A 17,024-nucleotide genomic window follows, 5' to 3' on the forward strand; every position below is an offset into this window, starting at 1 on the left:
AATCTCAGCTCCCTAAATGGTTCCTTAATTTATACCATACCATACCCTTGTTTATGTGTCTTATTGCGTGGGTTGTGGCTTGGGCGGAATCCATATGGTTTCGTTTGATCCTTTGACGGGAAAAACCCACGATTTTCCACGGTTCCTTGGGGGCTCTTTGCTCCCGAAACACTCCACCGATGTTCTCCCGTCTTCGTCCTTCTTCGTCCCTCTCTCAGTCTCCCTCTTGCTGCATAGAGAGTGAAACTATAACTGTTTCTTGGTTTTGGTCTAAAAATATGCTCCACACTCACTCAATCACATACACACTCACACTCACACCACCCACCCACCCACCCACCTCTCGCTCTCCCACTCTCTGCGAGTGTGTTGGTGTGTGTGTTAGTAATTAAGTCTGCCCACGGCTACCACACCTTCCTTGCCCCTACCTCCCTACCTCCCTTTCGCCCATAAACCTCTCAAACCCATGCAACTATTTTTGCAAGGTGCCCCGCCCCTTTACCGGTTCTTAGCCTCTGTCCCTAATCCAGTCGCCAACCGCTGCCTGCCGCCTCCACTGTCCCACAGTCCGCTGTCCGCTGTTCGCTGTTCGCGTCGCTGCCAACCGCACCGTCGCTGCCGACGCAAATCCTTACGTGTCAAATGGAGCCACTCTCACGCGCTGATGGGTGGGTGGGTTGTTGGGTTGTTGCATTGTGTGCTGGGAAGAGCGAAGCAGGGTAGCCGCAGCACCCACGTAAGCAGCAAAAAAAATAAAAAAGAAGTGATTTCGCGATACGTCCCCGGGGCAGAGGCAGCAGCAGAGAGGCAGAGGCAGCACCAGCACCAGAGTGCGACTGAAGCTTGCGCCGGCGCCTATTGACAGAGACAGAGAAACAGAGAGAGAGAGAGAGAGAGAGAGAGAGACAGCGGTTGAGCGAGCGAGAGAGCTCTGGGGCCTTTGGGGCTTAAACCTCAGTCGCAAGCCACCGTCGAGAGTCTTTCAGCAAACGGCGTGGCAAGCGGACGTTGCAAGCGGCACGCGGCAGGCAGCAAAACCAGAAAAAGGAGAAGAATTAAGAAAAACAGAGAGATTGTGTAAAGAGAGAGAGAGACACGTGTATGTGTATGTGTACGTGTACGTACGTGTATCCTCTGCCTGGAAGCTGCTGCTGCGGCAGCAAAAAGCAAGACGGTGAAGAGTAAGGTCCAAAAACAAAGTAAAATTCATAAATAAACAGAAATTCCGGCCGAAAAGGTGTCGCCTGATGGCAGGTGTCTCTCTATGGCTCTATGTTTGTGTGTGTGTGTGTGTGTGTGTGTGTGTGTGTGTGCGTGTGAGAGTGTTGTAATATTACGACTTAAGCCTTTTATGTCCGCAAACAAATCCACAAAAAAAAAAACAAAAACAAATATGAATATTAATTTAGTTGCACGCAAAAAAAAAAGAGTGCAAAAACAAGATGAAACGTGTTTTCGGGCCTATGACGGCTGCGGCGCTGCTTGAGCTCTGCTTTAAGCGCTACTTGGGCCTCTGTTTACAAATGTTCTGCTTAGACGCAGCGCTGTAGCACTGCTTTCTCGCTGCTTTGGCTTTAAAGTCCGCTTAGGATTTGCCTGGACACTGCTTAGGCTTTGCATAGCATCTGCTGAGGCACTGCTTAAGCTCTGCTGTGTGCTGCTTCTGGATACTTCTGCTTGATTCTTTGCCGGCTACCCTGCGTTGTCTCCCCAAGAAATTACAAAACAAATGCGTGTGTGTGCGTGTGTATTTTTGTTTGCATGTGTCTGTGCCTGTGCGTGTTTGTTTTCGTCTCCTCTGCTCTGCCACCACTTTGTTTTCAGCCTTTCCTTCCATACAGCTCTCCCATTCGCACTTCTTTGCCGAGCCCAGCCTGGATGAATGAAGAGAGCAACAGCGATAGAGAGTGTGAGAGAGAGTGTGTGGGAGAGAGAGGGAGGGAAGTAGGCATTAATAACTCTGGAACCGGCTTTTTATTGTTTGCTTTTGAATGTTTTTGTTGCTTTTTCTTTTGCTTTTGGGTTTGTTTACGAAAAAGTTGCCGATTTTGTCGAATTATCGAGGGTTTCTTGGGAATTCTATTCTATTTTATTTTATTTATTTTTTTTTTTGATAGCAAAGTGCGTAGAAAAAGAGAATCCCAGGCCCCACAGCCCCCTACCCTATCGGCCATGTGTGTGTGTGTGCTTTGGGCCAAGTGCGTAATTTCCAGAAATTCTGTTTTTGCTTTCTGGCTTCTGTCGCTGTCTCTGTCGCTGCCCCGCCGCTGCCTCCCCCTCTCTGGCTTGTTTTGATAGGGGCCTCCTCTTTCTGTACGCTTTTTGCGTGGTTTCCCCAAGCGCAAAAAAAAAGAAATTTAAAAAAAATAGTAATTTATTTTTGGGTGTTGTTTTGGACAAAAACATTTGAATGGAAATTTTTCTAAAATCAAATTAAGTGAAAAGGTAGGCCGTTGTGTGTGTGTGTGTGTGTGTGTGTGTGTGTGAGTGGTACGTGATGGATTTTTTTGGATTCTATTCTATCTATTTTTCACCTTACTAATTCTAAAAATTTCCCCTTCTCTCTCTTTTTTGCAGAATATCTTTTAATTTGTTAAAAATTGTCTTTGTCTTTGATAATAAGGTTTTTGTAAATATATTTATAATTCTTCGTATTCAATTTTAATCAAACAAAAACTATAAAAAGCTACCAGCAAAAATTCCAAAGAAGGGAAATGAAAAATTGTCAAAAATACCAAAATTTGCAAACATTTGGTCAAAGGGAAATCGTTGCGACAACAAGAAGAAAATTTTGTACAAAACGAATTTGTAATTGTAAGGAAGAAAAAAGAAAAGGACCGACGCCGACCGCCGCCCGCTCCAAGGAAAACCACTCCAATGAGATCCCATTGAGTGTTAAGTGAGCAAAAGCGGTAGAGACGACAGAGAGAGAGAGAGAGAGGGAGAGACAGAAGAAGAGGAGCGTAATCAACCCAAGCCAATAGTCAGAGCGGGATAGCATGCGCCAATGAGAGCGTCCCACCAGCTGAGAGCGTCCGATTTCGTTGACTACGCTGCCGTCGTGGGAGTGGGAGTGAGAGGAGGAGTGGGACTGGGTCTAGGACTGGAATTGGGCGAAGGATCGTATTACAGCAGCGATCTAACGGCGTTTGTCGTGGAGCAGGAGCAGCGTCAGCAGCAAAGGGAAGCAGAGGCAGCGGCAGAAGCAGCAGCAGCAGCAGCGGCAGCGGCAGCAGAAGCGGCAGCGACAATCAAGCGAAAGCGTCAAACAGGTGAGTGTGCAAGAAGGCGACATCCCGCTAGAGTGTAAGCAGTGCATGTGAAAGCAGTCCTTCCCCGGGGAACTGCACCCAGAAACAGCTATTTATAGGCCTTATATTCCATTTAATTTCCTTTGCGGACTGTCCATGCCCCTCCGCTGATAGCACTTATCGATTGCTGACAATCGTTTCATTTGGGCCCCGAGTTATCGTTATCAGACACGCGCCGAGGGCAGCAAATCGAAAGAGGGTTTTTATTAATAATATTACATATAACATATATGTATGTATATATATATTTGTTTTTGTTGTTGCCTGTGGCTGGTTCTGATGCCTCTTCTATTTCGCTTCTTATCGCTTTTGCCTGTTCCCCCCCGCCCCCTATCCTGCCCCTTTTCCATTGTTGATTATCACAAAAGACGCCTTGGTTACTCGAGAGAGTGAGGGAGAGAGAAAGCAAGAGCAGCTCACATGGCTTGCTCTGCTCTCTCCTTCCCAGAGACATTCCCAGACGTTTGGGTTCTCCCCCTCCTCCTCCTCCTCCTCCTCCTCCTCCTCCTCCTCGTTTTTCACCGTCTTTGGCTTACTCTTTCACGCTATCTCTGATTACGATTGCATGCTGAAACATGTCTGTCTCAGCATTTGACACACTCCCCTCCCCACCTCTTCCCTGAACTGCTTCTGACACCCCTGCACAGTCCCCCGCAATCCCCTCTCCCTGCTCACCCTGTACAATCCCTTACTGGGTATATTTTATGTGTTTTCCAAGAGCCCAAATTTTAAAAGTCTCTCCGTACTGGGATTTCTATATCCTATAGCTAAGATAATCCCAAATTTCAAACTGTAGTTCCAATCTAAAAATATGGCATCCATAGGTAGAAGCGATCTTTAGGGGTATACAAAATTTTAGACCAAGAAGCTTGCATTTTTTTTGTAATCTTTTATTTTCTGTTGATGTTTTTATTGCCTTGAACTTTTGTTGTTGTTGTTGCTTTCTGTTTTTGTTGACTCTTCCTCTTCCTCCTTCGTTTATTCTTATTCTTCTTCTGGTTTTCTGCCTTATTTTATTCGCCTGTTTTTTATTTTGTGAGTTTTTTTTATGACTATTATGATTTATTGTTTGATATATCACACGCTTCCCAAACACACACACACACACACTCGTACAGCCCCATTCCATTCCATTCCGTTGCGTTCCATTCCGTTCCGTTTCTCGTTGAAAATTCCAGCGGACGCAATTACCACCCCAATTGTCTCCCAATCTAAATTTGTCTTCTACTCTTCCTCCCTCATTCTCCGGCCTCTCCTCCGCCCTCCCTCCCTTCTTCCACTGCTTGTCTGCTTTTCTTTTCCCTATATTTACTTTTCGCTTATTGCGACTTATAAAAATATTTGCCGTAGTTGTTATTTCGGTTTTCGCTTTTCGTCATTCGCTTTTCGGTTTTCGGTTTTCGAGTCTGGGACCTGGAAATGGAACTGGAACTGTGGGAATATTTTCTGCGGTTTTTTGTCTTTATTTTGATTTTGTTTATCGGGATTTTTGGTTTTGGTTTTAGTTTTGGTTTAGTCGAAATGTTTATTCGATTTCGATTTCTGGTTAAGGGCGTGGCCATGCCCCAAATGTCGGTGGATTTCTGTATGTTTTGTGCCAAAATTGTATTGTATATTGTACATATATTTTGCTTATCTTGTTGACATTTAGCCCCATATCTTTTTGGTTTGTTTGCGAATTTTCCGCCCATCCAAATTGGTATTTTCCATCGTTTTTGTGGATTATACCGCATTTTCCACTTATCTTATTGGTATTTTTATTATCGCTTATCTGCTGGCTTTTGGTGGGTGGAAATGTTTGGAAATTCATTTCGGAGAGCGATACCGAACGGAGATAAAGATTTGATTGGTATTTTAATGGAAAATTAGTGGATACGGGGTTCCTAGAAACGGGATTGAATAAATAAACAAGTTGTATCCCAGTTCCGAAAGAACTCTACTCGTTAAGGTTTCCCTCTCAAGAGATCAGCAAAATACCATCAAAAGGGCAGGGAAAAGGCATTTCTTTTGGAGTTTTCGAGTGCCACACAGCTTTCTTTATCCATCGGTGATCTCTGATCTCCCTTGCCACCGACCCGCCGCACATCAAACCCCATTCCCTGCCCCAATTATCGTCTCGCTTTAACGTTCTTGACTTCCTCTGCGGTTTTCCCTCTCTCTCTGTCTCTCTGGAGATCGACGCTTGCTTTGTTGCTGGACTTTCGCTCATAAATCTTCGTCGTTTCTGCTAATATTTTTGCCCTCACTGGTGCCCTTTCTCCCTCCCTCTCTCTGTCCTCCTCTCCTGTGGATCGCATTGAGTGTGGGAGTGAAAGGAGCCTAGACACAGCTGCACTGCAGACACTCGGGCAACCTCTCTTCCTCTCTTCCATCCTGCTCCACTCCACACTCTCGGACTGTCTGTCTGTCTGTCTGTCTGTGTAGGCGTTCCTTTTTATTTTTTTGCAATTTCTCTCCGCAAACACACACACACACACACAGACAGACAGAGAGCCACACGTACGTTCATAACCGGTGCGAAGCCTGCTCTGCTCTCCTTTTTAGCCTGGTTTACAGTTGTTTTTGGGCAGCTTTAATAGCGGCGGAGAATCTTTCACTTTGCCTCCTTGTTTTGGTTGGCTGTTTACTGCTTGCTGCTGCCGCTGTTTACTGCTTTATGCTTGGCTCCTTGTTGATTGATGCCCTTATTCGAGACATTGTATCGTGTGAAATATTAGAGATGATAACGTGAGAGCACGGGGCACCCTGTACCGCCCGGAGGAGGAAGGTCTGTCTCTGGGAACAGGTTCCACCACACCACCATCGCCATCAAGAAGAGGTGACAAACAGGTTCCACACTCGTTCCCCCAAAAAGGGAAATTGGTACACGCGTGCATCTCTCATTAAAGCAGTTCCCGGCTGCTCTCTCTCCGTCTCCCCCTCCCCCTCCCTCTACCTCTTCTTCTCCTTTGACTTGCTGTTGTTGTTGGTTATGTGATACGTTAATGTCAGCCCATGCCCATGCCCATGCCCATGCCCATGCCCATGCCCAGGCCCTGCTTCTGCTTCTGCTTCTGTTTATGGGTATGCGTGTGCGTGTGCTTTCTGTTCACACACACACACACACAAAGAGCAAAAGCCACAGCTACAAAAGTAGAGAAGCAGCGACGCAGCAGCGAAGGTTTCTTCAAAGCGTCACAGCCCACGCACCAGAAGCTCCACTCCGATGGGAGAGGGAGACGGAGAGAGAGAGAGAGAGAGAGGCAGACAGAGATAGTGGGCAAAGCTCACATGTCAATCATATACTTTGACGACTCCTCCCCTCCTCCCTCCTTCTGGCACTGCTTTCAAGCAATTCCCTTGGAACATACTCCATCCACACTGCTTGCTTGCCTTCCTTCCTTCCTTCCAGCAGTGCACTGCTTGCGTTTGCTATTGCTGTTGAATTTTCTTAAATTTTTGCAGAGAGCGGCATACAGGGTGATAAGAGGCAGAGATACAAAATGTAAATTGAAAATTTCCATGCAAAACATCACGTAGCACGTAGGCCGCCTCCAAGATCACACACACACACACACACACACACAGACACACTCCGAAAACAGACGACAGAAAAACGGTAAAGAAATGTAATTCAGTTTCAGTCTCGGACTCCGATTCGGAGTCGTAAGAGCCTCCCCAGTAGAGCCGTAGAGCCGTAGAGCCAACGACCGACCCAAAAAACCCCGCGTTAATCCCATGAATATAGTCATAGGCCTTGCAAATGAATAATGAATACGGGATTCAAGGGGAGAGAGATCGTCTTGGCGATCGCCCTACTGAAAATCGAACTCTCGACGCGGCTCCGGAGAAGGTCAAAGGGAGAGGGAGACACCCCTCTGGCACCCCACATACATTTCAATTAAACCCAGAAGGAGGGGGAGGGAGGAGAGGCAATGAGCTAAATACAGATAAGACGCAGATAAAGCGGAATGGCCAAAAATTATCTTTATTTTGACATGCGAGCCCTTGGAGCAGGGGGGAGGTAAGGGTTCGGGCCCCATTCGATGAATTCTCCTCGTAGATGGGTCCCTGCCACTAGAGCCCGCACTGTACTATGCGGTCGTTGATGTATGATTGATAGGGTCAACTTATTCGAGGCCCAGACGACATGGAATGCTTTTTGTGGCCCTGAAGGTGACACGGCCCGAGAGAGGGATAGAGAGAGAGCGAAAAAACGAGAAAAAGTACTCGAAATTAATGACAAAATGGTGGGCAATGAGGGGGCATATTTCTATAAGTACTATATTTTGTAATACTTTTATTTCATTCTTTCGTTGCAGGTAATTCATACAAAAATTAATAATGGATTGATTGCCCCCTCCTCGAGGGGCCTTTTGCATCGTGATTAAGTGAGTTTTTGGGGATCTTTTTTGGCAAAGAATATGATTAGTTTTCTAGCGATGGGTCTAAGGTGCTCTCTCATGGATCTCTCGCTGTCTCTCGCTTCATCTTTGGAGCAGCAACTTTGAGAAATCGGACCAGTTTTCGGGGCAGCGCGGTGGAGGCTTTCGAGAACTTGTTTCTTCTCCCGTGGTTTGTTTTTTTTTTTAATTGAAAATAAAACTTCAATCTCTTGCTGCTCCACCGCGGGTACTGCTTCACCACTTCTCTCTCCCCATCTTCTCTTGGAGCTTGGAATGGCGACAAATGGAGGTCAAACTTGAAATTCATCATTCACCCAAAAACAAAACAAAACAAAACAAAACAAAAACACCAGACAAAAAGCAACAAAAAAACGCGCTTTAAAAAACAGTTGAAAGAAAATTCGCATTCGTTCAGTCTGTCTCCCTCTCTCTGTGTCTCTCTCGCTTTTGCACTGCTTGCTCTGTTAACCCTCTCTGGGGCCCCCCTCCGCCCCCTGCCCCCGCCGGCGTCTGGTTTAACCCTCGTTTTGGGAAGCGGTAAACCTTGAGGCTGTTTGTTTTTGTCGAGCGGCGATTGTCGAGCGGACGGCAGCTGTCAATGTCTGCCTCTGCCTCTGCCTCTGCCTCTGCCCCGCCGTCACTTGTTTTATTGCCGCCGATACGTTCTTCGCTGTAGCTGTGTGTGTGTGTATCTGTGTGTATTTTGTATCTCTTATATGTGTTTTATTTTTTGTATAATCTGTAGCTGTATAATTCGAGTGCGTGTGACAATGCAGGGCCTCTTATTCGCAGCGGCAGCAGCAGATACAGATACAGATACAAATGCACAGTTGCAGATACAGATACAGATACAGACACAGATACACGCGATACGTTGTCTATGGAAATTGAATCTAAATTGGGTTAACAAGTGTTAATGAACAATTCCCACAACAACAAAAACAGAACAACAAAACTGCATCAAAAAGGGAATGGAACGGAATGGAAATGGAAATGGGGAGAAAACAGAGCGAGAGAGAGAGAGAGCGATGATTGTGTGGGAACCGGAGAGGCAGCACAGGCCGGCGAAACGCTGATGTGAAAAGTACAGTAACCCTCGTCAACAGCCCTGGAGAATGTCAAGCGAAGAACTGTTGTCAGAATATGAGAATTGGAGGAGAAAAGCAATTGGGAGACTCTTTGGACAAAAAGCCTAGAAAAAGAAGAAAGATTTTCGAAAGAAAAGAGAGAGTATGCACTCGAAGAGTTCTGTATCTCTGTACCAGGAGTCTCTGCTAAGGCCAGTCCCGGATACTCTTTCTGCTTCAGATCTCTGCCCGTGTTCTCCCTCAATTCTCTCCAGAATATCCCCCTGTTCTCCATTTGTTCTATCTGTATAAAATCTTACCCTATTCTCTGTCTCCATTCTCTAAAAAAAATATTTAATTATAGCGAAAGCTATACTCTCGGTCTATCAATTGTTTTTCAAAGCTCCCTCTACACTGCTTGAAATCTCTTTCAAATCTCCCCATAAGTTGCTTTAATTACTTTTTAAACCTCCCTCTATACTGCTTGAGATCTCTCTTAAATCTCATCCTAAACTTCTTTAGTTCTCTCTAAAATGTACTTGAATTCTCTCTATCATCGCATCTTAAACTGCTTTAATTCTCTCTATCATCGCATCTTATACTGCTTTAATTCTCTCTAAAATCTCCACCTCCACTGCTTTAATTCACTTTAAAATCGCCCTCTAAACTGCTTAATTCTCTCTAAAATCTACCAAAACACGGCTTTAATTATCTTTCTAACCTCCCTCTATACTGCTTGAGATGTCTCTAAAATCGTATTTTATACTGCTTTAATTCTCTTTCAAATCTCCCTCTACACTGCTTTAATTCTCTCTAAAATCTCCCAGTATTCACCTACAATTGTCTCTACAAGGCCATAATGGGCTTCTCCTCTTTTTCCCCTTCAATTCTCTCTACAAAATCCTCCTCCATATCGTATTCTCTTATCTCCCTCCCTTTCTCCTTCAATTCTTTATACAATTTCCTCTTGTTCTTATTCTACGGCCATATCGGTTTCCTTCTCTTCCTTCTTCTCTAATTTCTATTTCAATCAATCAATTTTTAATGAAATTTCATTCGTTTGTTTTTTTTTTTTTTGGATACCTTCTACTTTTTTTTACACGTATTTTTTTTTGGCCGTCCTACCTGTGGGGCGGAGATTACGCAAATCAGATCAAAAACAGAAGAAGAAGAGGATAGGGAGAGGATAACGAAAGAATCTTTGCACAAAAGGAATGAAAAACGAAATGAAAGTAGAATCAAATTAAATAATATCAAAAGCTGCTTAGACCCAAGGGCATCCGTGGTGGGGGGGGGCAGGCTGTGGGGGCGTGTGGGGGAGTGCTCTCTTTGTGTGTGTGTGTGTGTGTGTGCAACAAATTGTGCGATAAGTGAAAAGAAAAACAACATAAGAAACAGACAACAAAACACACACAAAAATAAATTGTATAATAAAGGTACAGAAATAGAAATTCTCGAAACTTACACAACACCCACGCCCCCAAAGAGTCGAGGGCGGGGGGCGGTTGGCAGGGGGATGATTCAGAGCGTAATTGGCGAAAGGGGCGGAAGGGGTAGGGGCGAAGGGTTGTCCCTCTCCCCCCACAACACATTAAACGCAATTATAGAAAGTCAATTGAAAAGCCCGTCGCTGCCGTGGCAAAGGCATAAAAAAAACCGAAACCGAAACAGAAGGCTGGGAAACGAAGCTCTGGATACCCTTTAGAAATCTCCCTAGAGCCATCAGCAGCTGGAAGAAATATCTAGCAAAGCTCTGCCCAAAACGGGAATACCCTGCCCCTTTCGTGGGACGGGGGATCCCCACGCATTCGGATAATAGAGAGATGGAGACCCGGAGATACAGAGATACACGTGCCTCTCATTCTTAGTCTCTGTCTTTATCGCTTTGCCTTTTTGCTAATTCCATTTGCATGCTGCGTGGGCCGGGTCGGGCCCTGTGGGTGTCGTCTCCATTCAAATCCTTTTGGCCCTGCTCTGGGGGGGACAATGCAAAGTAAACAAAACGGGTGACATCCAGAGATAGAGCTAAAGAGAGGGAGAGAGAAGAGATCCAACCCAAGGCAGGAGGAGCTTCCGCAGATTATCTACAGGCGATGCTCGAGGCATCACTGTAGGCGCCTTTAAGTACAGTCATCACTGTACAGAGGCCCCTCCCCTGCCCGTTTTTCGCGCGAGCTTAATTGTGCAAAGCTCTGCCTCTCTCTGCCACTCTCTCCCACTGGGGCTTAACAGCTTAGGGATCTATTCATTGGTGCTCGTAATCCGCCCACTCTCCCACTCTCCCTCTCCCCCCCTACGCTCTTTGCTCTGCTCTCCTTTTCAATTATTTTCGCTTATCGACGAACTATCTTTAGTGGCGGCTCTCTCTGTGTGTCCGCTTTCTACAGGTGTGTCTGTCTGCCGCACCCCGCCCACTTCCCTCTGCCTCTTGCCTTCCGTTATGTATGTATATATCGCCCCCCGTCCCCCCTCCCTCCCTTTTGTGGTTGCAAATTCGATGACTAATAGATGGTTTTTTTTCTGTGCTGTCGCTGTTTGCCCCCGTGTCGGCCCCCGTGCTGCCTTTTAAGCCAAAAACAAGTTTTCTACTCCGCTATTATTATTAATTATTGTTATTTTTGCTATAAATACACACACACACACACATAGATCGCACGTATATCGTTTGGATAACCCTCTACCTTTCGAACAAAAGTCGCTATTTTTTTCGAAGGGGGTGTGGGGAGGGGGCGGGGGGGGGCTTCTATTTATCATTGAAAACCGTACCGTATCGTACCATAAAAAACAGTATTTTGTGGCTGCGATATCCGGATATGTCCCGTATGTCGGGTTTCGACTCGAGAGACACTTTTGTTTGTTGTCTCTGCTGCTCCCAAGGTTGATTTTGGAGCTGTCTTTGGATCTATCGATTCCATTTCCATGTAATCGGATGTGCTGCCACACAGATCGCACCCCCCCCAAGGCGGTAGGGGGGCAGCGGTGGGGGAAGTACAAGAAGTACATTTTGTTTACAGGAAATGACACTGTATTTATTTTTGTACCCCCAAGTCCGGTCCCCAAGATATACATATATCCATCCACCTTCCATCTGTGGAGCCATTGAGCCACAGAGGCGTTCGTTGTCGACGATTGTTCAGTCCAAAATGGGTTATTGTGGGGGCTGAAAGGTCCGAGAGATTCAACCATAAACTGGCATCAATATATCTATATATATTGCCTCGAAAACGAATAGTTTTAGCACCAATTACAGGGCACCAACTAAGGCAAAGACTACTTGGAAAGTCCGTCTTTTTGAGGCCCTTTTTACCGCTTGAAATGTGCCCCAATTTCTATGAACAACAGATGCAAATGTGCCACAGTGCTACTTCCTTAGATATTCTGTAGAAGATTGAAGAACTGTACGAAACTGAAACTCAAATGGAATTAACCCTAGGGCTCTTCTGTGGCTCCTCCACCCGCTGCCCGCTACTCCTACGATCTATTGAGAACATCAGTCTGCAGTGCATTTTCTCTATCGCTTTTCATCTAGAAATAAATGTTTGCTTGTTCCTTCTCCTTTTGTTATTGTAAATTGCACGACGCCCCAATCTTTAAATCTAAAATTGTGCATAAAATAAATATATTTTCAAAATGCAAATATGAAAACAGAAAGGAAAAGCGGGAAGGAATGACGACAAAAGTTATGCCACGGCCCCCTCTTGCACCTCTTGCACCTCTTTCTTTCTCTTATTCTGTGGTGCTGCACTTAAGAAAAGACTGCAAAAAGATAGCAGCACAAAAAAGCACCCAAAAAACGTACAAAAAATAAGAAGAAAAGTACCTTTTGTTTTTTGCGTTGAGGGTATGCCGGTATTTGCTGGGGGTTTGAGGAGAGCCAGAAGAAGGCACTTGCCAGCCCCTAAAGGGGAGATCTGGGGGGTATTTTTGTAGATCTTTAAACCCGCTTTTTTCAAAAGAATTCCCCAAAGAGTGGAGGGCATCTTGCAAAGGGTATCCATCGCTCTTGTCTCTGCTTTGGGGCCTGCCTCTCCTCGTCCTATCCTACATATATTCCTGTCTTATTAAATGGCTAAAATTTAAATATTTAAAATGAGAATTGCCTCCGCTTTACATGGGGGATGGTTGCCACAAGGGGCAGGGAGGGGGGCAGGTATGAGAGCCACGCCTTTTCAATATATTTTTTTTGGTCGAGCGAAAGGTGCCTGCCGTCGCCCGTCTCACGTTCCGTTCTGTTCCTCTGTTGTTCTGGTTTTTTGGTAATTAAGTTGAAAATATTCTATAGCTGCCTCCCCAGCCCTCCCCTCCCCTCCTCTCCTCTCTGGCTCGTCTTTCTTCTTTACAGTTTCTTTTTTCTCTTTTTTTGTGTGTGTTGCACGCATTTCTTTTCTCTGCTGCCGCTGCCGCTGCCGCTGCCGTTGCCGTTGCCGTTGCTGCCATCGTGAAGGTGGGGCAACGGCGCCAATGAGGGGCAGACGTTGACGTTGGCGTCGCTGTCGCTGCTGTTGTTGACCGCTGAGTAGGGCAATCGTCGTTGTTGTTTTTGTTGTTGTTGTAGTTTGTGGCTTTTGTTGTAATTTCTTTGCATATTTAATTACAGAATTGGCTGCCATTTCTACACCCCAAAAACCCACCCAGCCCCCGCCCTCCATTTTCTGCTGCTCCTGCCTCTCATTATTATTATTATTTTTATCATTCTCCTTTGTGAGGCCAGGCGCCTTGCTCCACCCTACCCCGCCCTGCCCTGCCCTGCCCCACCCTGGCCTGCCTTGATGGAGATTGCGTTTTTGTTCTTAATTTTCGTCTTATTTTCTATTCGTTGGAAATCTATTTTGGCACACAGCTGATCGGATGGGATGGGATGGGATGGCAAGCTGTTATACTTATGTACGTTCTATGGAAACGGTAATACAGTAAAAGCTCGCTTGAGGGGACGGCCAGAGAGGGGTCGCCTCGAAAAGCGGGATTGGGTAGGATGGTAGGAGGGAAAGACACAGTTCTTTGCATGTTTTATTGTTCACCGAAAGGGTGCTGTCTTAAGCGAACATAAATGAAACAAAAATACTAGAAAATACTAGGAAAAATACTGGAAAGTACTAAAATACTATTACAAAAAAAATTTAAAAGTAAATTCAAGAAATAAAGAGTAAAAATACTAGAAAAAAAACTAGAAACATACTGAAAACTGTAGAAAATACTGTAAAATTACTTGAAAATTACTCAAAAAAAGCCACGAATGTAATGCCTAAATGCAGCAAAAAATGCAAAAATATTGTGGAAAAATACCAGAAATTCAAATAAAGAGTGCGCGAGGAAAGAAAACTACGATTCCTGCTACGTTCAGTCCGTTTGAAGCGAATCGATTCGGTTGCCAGTACATTCAGGGCTCTACTGTACTCGATTTCGTGTCCCACTGTAGTACACCCGTATAGCGGCCATAATTCCAGGCAGTATATCTCTTTATAACTCTAATCTCTTTTGAATTGTTTATGAGGCTTGACTCATGACTGGAAAGTGGAAAAAGTACAGATGGTAAACGATAATACCAGATACCGACCCTCGCATATAAAAATAGTTACAGATATTCGTGGCTGTAAAGCATTGGGGATATAAAATAATAAAGGAGAAATCGATGGAGCGATAAAGTGGAATGGAATGAAAGTGTAAGGCTCCCCCTCTGTGGGGTTACTCCCTTGTAAATCTTTCCGTAATCTTTAATACCCATAGCCCTGACCCTTTGCCAAGCCCAGCTTTTCCTCTTTCCCCATTCCCATCGCAAACTGGGAAATTCCGCAGTCCGTGGAAAATATTCCATAAATCTAAAACAAGAATCTCTCTCTTCCTCTCACTCTCTCCTCCTCTCTCTCTGTGTCTCTCTGCTCCTTTTGTTGTTATGAAAATACCACAACATTAATTATGAATTTTTGTATAATTTTATAATTTATTAAATTAATGCTTTACATTTTTTTGTATAATTTATAAAATTCATTTAATGCTTATTCGTTGTGCGATGAATTATGTTAATAGCTATCGCTGTCCCTGTCCAGCTTTCTGTCTCTTTCTGGCGGGGCAGGGGGGGTGCATGGGCGCCAATGCTTCTCTTTCAGTTTCTCCGTCGCTTCTCTCTCCCACAGTCGCCGTCCTCTGCTGCTCTCTCCCTCCCTCTCTGTTACTTCCCACTCTCTTTAACCAATTGAAACTTGTCGCTTGCCCCCTGCCCCCCTCTAGTGTCTGCTGTCTGTTAGATGGGGCCTGTGCTGCGCTGCTGCGGTGCTGCGGTGGGGCTTGTACTTGCTGTACTTGACTGCTTCGTCTCTGACTCATAGTTTGTTTTGTCCGTCTCCGACTCTGCCTTCACTCGGAAACTGTTGCAAATACATACCCTGCCTCTGCTCAGGCATTGGCTGGGCCTTAAATATGAATATATAGACAAGGAGAGTGCTGTAGTTAGGAGATCTCTCTGGGAGCCAGCACTCTTTCCAGCATCTATGAACTTTTACTTCCCCTAAAAGCTTTTTATAGCTTTTCAATCATTACTTTCGAATCGATGCGGGCTTTAGTCTACATTCATTCTCTATATCTCTGGGTTCTCCCCGAATCGCAAAGGGAAGGGTATTCCCGAAAAGACTCGCTTTTGCCGTGTTTTATGCCCCGTTTATGGCTTTCTGTTTTTGTTTTCGTCTGTGCTTTTGCTCTGCCTCTTACTCATCTGCTTCTATTAGTCATTGGACATTCGGTGAAGTGAAATGTTGCAACATAAACCTCCCCCTCCCTGTCCCCCTCCCTGTGCGCCTGCGGTTCCACCCCCCAAAAAGGGCTTATAGACCATGATGTCAGCACAGTCATAGTCTGGCTCTGCCTTAGCCACAACGCCACACCACCCCACCACCCCCTGCTCTGTGGCGCAGCAGTCCCCATTCCGTGCCCCATTCTGTGGCCCCTGCCCTTAACCTACACCAATGTCATTGAGAGTTTTTCCTCCATCGACAAACACAGCGCAAAAGTTTGTGTTCATTTTTTTGTTTGGGTTTTTCCCCGTCTGTTTTTCTTTTATTTCTCCTTGTGCTTCCTCTTCCTCTTCCTGTGCCCCATCCGCACTCCTCCGCCTCTTGTTTTGTCTGGTTCTTGAGGAATTTTTCTCGTGAGTGCCGCCGCTCCTTGAGGTCCTGTCTCCACTCCTCCTGCCCTCATCTCTCAGGGGCGGCTGCTCCCTGCATTCCTTATCCCTCATCTGGCATATCTGTAAGTTGTTTCTTTTCCCTCAACTTTTGTTCCATTTTTATGTTAATTTTTTGAGGAATTTTTCACATTTATTTAGCATTTTTTCCCTCAAATTTTGTTTGCTTTCTTTTTTATGGCGTTTTGATTGGCGGCCACTCAATTTCTCAGACTTATTATTAGGGTTCTCTATTAACGTAGTCCTCTCTCTTCCTTCTCCCCCTTGCCCCCCCACTCTTACTCCTTCTGCCTCCTTTTCGCCTATCGTGCCATCTGCTTATACATAATTCCAGTCCCAAATTTCCTTCAAATTCGTTTTCGGACTTGAAGTTTTCATTTCCGTTGAACTATTTTCCGTCTCTGTGTGTGTGTGTGGGGGGGAAGTTACACGCCCACTTTTATAGGTACAAATGGGGGGGAGGGGTTGGGGGATCTTCTGTTATATTTCGGGTCTTTGAACTTGTTTTTCTTTTCGCGTTTTTGCGGCTCGTAACATTAAATGTTGCGTTTTGTTGTTCGGTGTCGGTACCTCCCCCCTTCCTCCCCCCCCTGCCTCCTGCTGTTACTTGCATGTTTCCTCCCCTCCCCCTCCTCCTCCTCCTCTCTTGTTCGCTCTGTTCTCCCTGTGGTTAGCTTTTAATGGCGCTCTGTTGCCTGAAATGAAACACATTTCGTGCGTTTTATGCGTTGTTCTGCTCACCCTGGCGTATGAGTAATATTTTCGAAATTCCCCACACATTGCGCATACGTCGCGATGTTCCTTCGGTTTCCCCACTAATAATGGAATGTTTTTGTACCCTTGGATATTCATGGCAAATCATTCGATAGATGGAGTGCTAGAAAATAGAAGAAATGAATGTGAATCGATGGGAATAAAGATATATGTATGTATCTAACTACTGGTGTCATTAATCGATATTAACCCCATCCCCCCCCCACTCCCCACTCCCTTGTATGCGCAAAACAACGTGTTTTTATAGTGAAATAATTTCCATTGCATCGACTGGCTGCATATTTTATAATATTTAGCAGGGGGGAAAAAAACA

The 17,024-nt window shown here is 45.2% G+C and overlaps 1 protein-coding gene across 1 annotated transcript in view; it reads left to right on the plus strand.

Annotated features, from left to right (window-relative positions):
* Positions 1-17,024, plus strand: part of LOC108152367 (homeodomain-interacting protein kinase 2) — a 37,764-nt gene that overhangs the window by 2,200 nt on the left and 18,540 nt on the right. The window contains 1 exon segment of the mRNA XM_033387644.1: positions 2,578-3,272. Within this exon segment, the coding sequence (XP_033243535.1) occupies positions 3,008-3,272 (265 nt within the window). The 5' untranslated portion in view covers positions 2,578-3,007.

This window comes from Drosophila miranda, chromosome XR (genome assembly GCF_003369915.1).
Source record: "Drosophila miranda strain MSH22 chromosome XR, D.miranda_PacBio2.1, whole genome shotgun sequence".
Taxonomy (NCBI): Eukaryota; Metazoa; Arthropoda; class Insecta; order Diptera; family Drosophilidae; genus Drosophila; species Drosophila miranda.